Source organism: Zea mays, chromosome 1, assembly GCF_902167145.1.
Source record: "Zea mays cultivar B73 chromosome 1, Zm-B73-REFERENCE-NAM-5.0, whole genome shotgun sequence".
In the NCBI taxonomy this organism is placed as follows: domain Eukaryota; kingdom Viridiplantae; phylum Streptophyta; class Magnoliopsida; order Poales; family Poaceae; genus Zea; species Zea mays.
The window spans coordinates 183,956,806-183,959,648 of NC_050096.1; the positions used below are offsets into that span (position 1 = coordinate 183,956,806).

General features: G+C 56.4%; 1 protein-coding gene across 1 annotated transcript; it reads right to left on the reverse strand.

Annotated features, from left to right (window-relative positions):
• Positions 1-1,238: 1,238 nt before the first annotated feature.
• On the reverse strand, positions 1,239-2,104 carry LOC100277063 (uncharacterized). The gene is given in 1 exon segment (NM_001150730.3): positions 1,239-2,104. A coding segment is annotated over 1 exon segment (498 nt). The 5' UTR covers positions 1,964-2,104; the 3' UTR covers positions 1,239-1,465.
• Positions 2,105-2,843: the final 739 nt, after the last annotated feature.

Genomic DNA, 2,843 nt, shown 5'->3' on the forward strand with positions numbered 1-2,843 from the left:
GACGACGGCGCCGTCGGCTGCGGCAGGCCACCGCAGCTCAGCCCCGTGTCCGTCCTCGACCTGCTCTCCCACGACGTGCCTGCCCACCGTAAGCACTGGCCACTCGCTCACTCACACACTCGCCTATGCAATGCCGCGTTTTCTTGCCGACGACAGGCGGCATTTCTGTTTTCCTCTCACACGGTAAACAATACAGCAGGCGATGACGATGGCAAGCCGTCGACCCCAGGGAACTCGCCGTCGCCGCCATCCACCCACGACCACGACCACGACCACGACCGCGACCTCCCCGGCAAGACTCACACGGTGGAAGGGAAGAGGAGGAGGTTTCAGACGAAGAGCGCCGCGTTGTTCGCGTCTGCCTGCAGGGAGTGGGAGAGCGAGAGCGAGAGCGTCGCGGCCCCGCTCTCGCTCGCGGCGGACAGCTCCTGGGCCCCGAGCCTGCAGGTGGAGCGCGACTTGTGCGGGTCGCCGCGGAGGGACTGCTGGCGCCGCCTTGTCGTCGCGGGGGAACAGGAGGCCCGGCTGGTGGCGCGGAGCGTCGAGGCCATGATCTTCGAGGAGGTCCGGTGGGAGGCCGTCCGTGACATGCTCTCCTTGCCGCAACGCCGCTGACAGTTCGTTTGGACTGCCATTTCTTCTTCTTCTTCTTTCTGTCTTGTACGGGTTCTTTTCCAGAAACAAGAAAGAAAAGGGTGTCCTGTTCTTCGCAATTCAACAAGGTTTCCAAGAACTGGTACAACCAATCCTGCCTGAAACATTTAACCATGACTGCTCATCAGATGGTTGTACTTGTACTTCACAGGGCTCTGCCTAGCTAGCCTTTCCCTCACCAGGCTCACCCTCTGACTGACCGACTGACGTGTGCAGCTCGTTCCTCGTACGGGGGGGGGGGGGGGGGGGGGGGGGGGCATCGGTTCAGTTAGAGATGGACTGTGCTTGCCATTCTCCTGCTCGAATACCAGGAATGTTGATTTTGCCAGTTCCATTTCGATCCTAGCTACGATCGTGCATTGGCTTCTTGTATCAACGTACGGTTTAAAGTCAGTAGTCATGGTTTATCAGGCTGGGGTTGGCATTCAGTCAGAGACAGGACACACGGATGCGTTCGCTGTCATGTCAGGCAACCCATCATCTCCCCCTACCTATGACAAGTAAAAAGAAAAGAAAAAAAGAGGGGAGGAGGACATTTTATTTTTTTCACATAACAGACATTGCTACGACTCGCATAATAATCCTGCGCTAAAATATGTCTCCTTTTTTTCATTCATTCACAGAGTGATTCTCAAATTCCATCACCACGCATAGCTAGCCCTCGCTAATTCAAGCTTGACACCGAAAGAAGAAGAGAAAAAAAGAAGAGGAGGAGGAAGACCAGCAGCTAGAACTGAACATGACAAGACGCACTAGAAGATCGAAGCAGAGAAGACGAGCAGGCCAACAGGCCGCGGGCAGTGAGTGGATTTCAAGCATCTCTAGGGTCCACCGCCTCCGGCCGTTTGGCCAGCTTCACCATGCTCCGCTCGACGGCGCCGGCGGAGCTCTTGCAGGAAAGGCCGAGGCGCGCCCACGCGAACCGGCTCCAGCCCTGCCTCTGCCTCGGCGCGCCGGTGCCGGTGCCGGTGCCGGTGCCACCGGCGTCCCCGCCCCCTCCTCCTCCTCTGCTGCCGCTCTTGGTGCACGCCAGGTACGCGGCCAGGAACGGGTCGTCCTCCGGCCGCACGGCGCGGCCGCCGGCCCTCGACGACAGGCTCCTCGCCGCGGCCCGGCCCGGCGGCGGCGGCACCGCGAGCCGCCGCGCCGCCTTCGTCGTCGGGCTCCCCGCCGGCGTGATGACGGCGGTGGTGTCCCCGACGCCGCCTTCCGGCCTTTTGGCGGTGACGGTGACGACAGGCTCCCACGTGAAGACCACGGCGGCGGCCGGCGGCTTCTGCACGGCCGCTACTTCCTCCTGCTGCCCCATCGTTGGCACGCGAAGGCTGTGTCCTGCCGTCCTGTTTGTATATTGGAATGGATTGTCTCTCTGCCGCGTGTGTGTTTCTTGGTGTGAGGAGACCCAGACGGAGGTGGAGGAAGGGGGGAAAAACGGTGGTTGGCGCTCAAGGGAGAGGAGGTTATCGGCAGAGCACTGGCATTTAGGGCTAGTGCAACAAGTGATGGCGATGGTGGTGGTGGTGATGGTGGTCATGCAAAGCAAGCGTCGAATGGATGCCTTCCCTTCCCTTGCCTTCTCTTCTCTCCTGCACGACAAACGTGTGACCAAATGGTAATGGTGGTGTTTGTGCTCGAGCAGTTACGGGTTAGGAGCCAATTAGCTCGCCTCTGCATTCTGGCTCCTACTCTCCTCTACATTAGTCGTCTCTTGGACTTGTATGGAAGGTTGGTGGCCATATCCAGGGTTCAAAATTTTGGCGATTTTTTTTTTGAAACCTCAACAAAATCTAGTGAGTTAGAGGGTGAAAGAAAAAAAAAAGAAATTTCTCATTTCGCAAATACACATGCTTTTTCGATATTGTATGCAGAGGTACGTACATTTGGACCGAACCGAACGTAGTGGGCTGGTCCGAAGCACGGCATGACCCAAAATTATGCATCGGCCTATGTCTGGGCCGAGGTTACAGCCGTGAACGGGCACAAGAGAACGACACGTTTATGGAGGCACGAAATAGCCCATTTACAGGCACGAAAATATATATATTCATTTGGTCATCCGCTACTAATCATGAAATACATCCACTCCAATTTGGATAGCTGCTTCCTTAATCATGGAGGTGAGGTGTCAACTACCCATTGGTTTTGTTTGTTTTTTAAATTATAAAGCTTGAAATGTTAATATTTTTTAT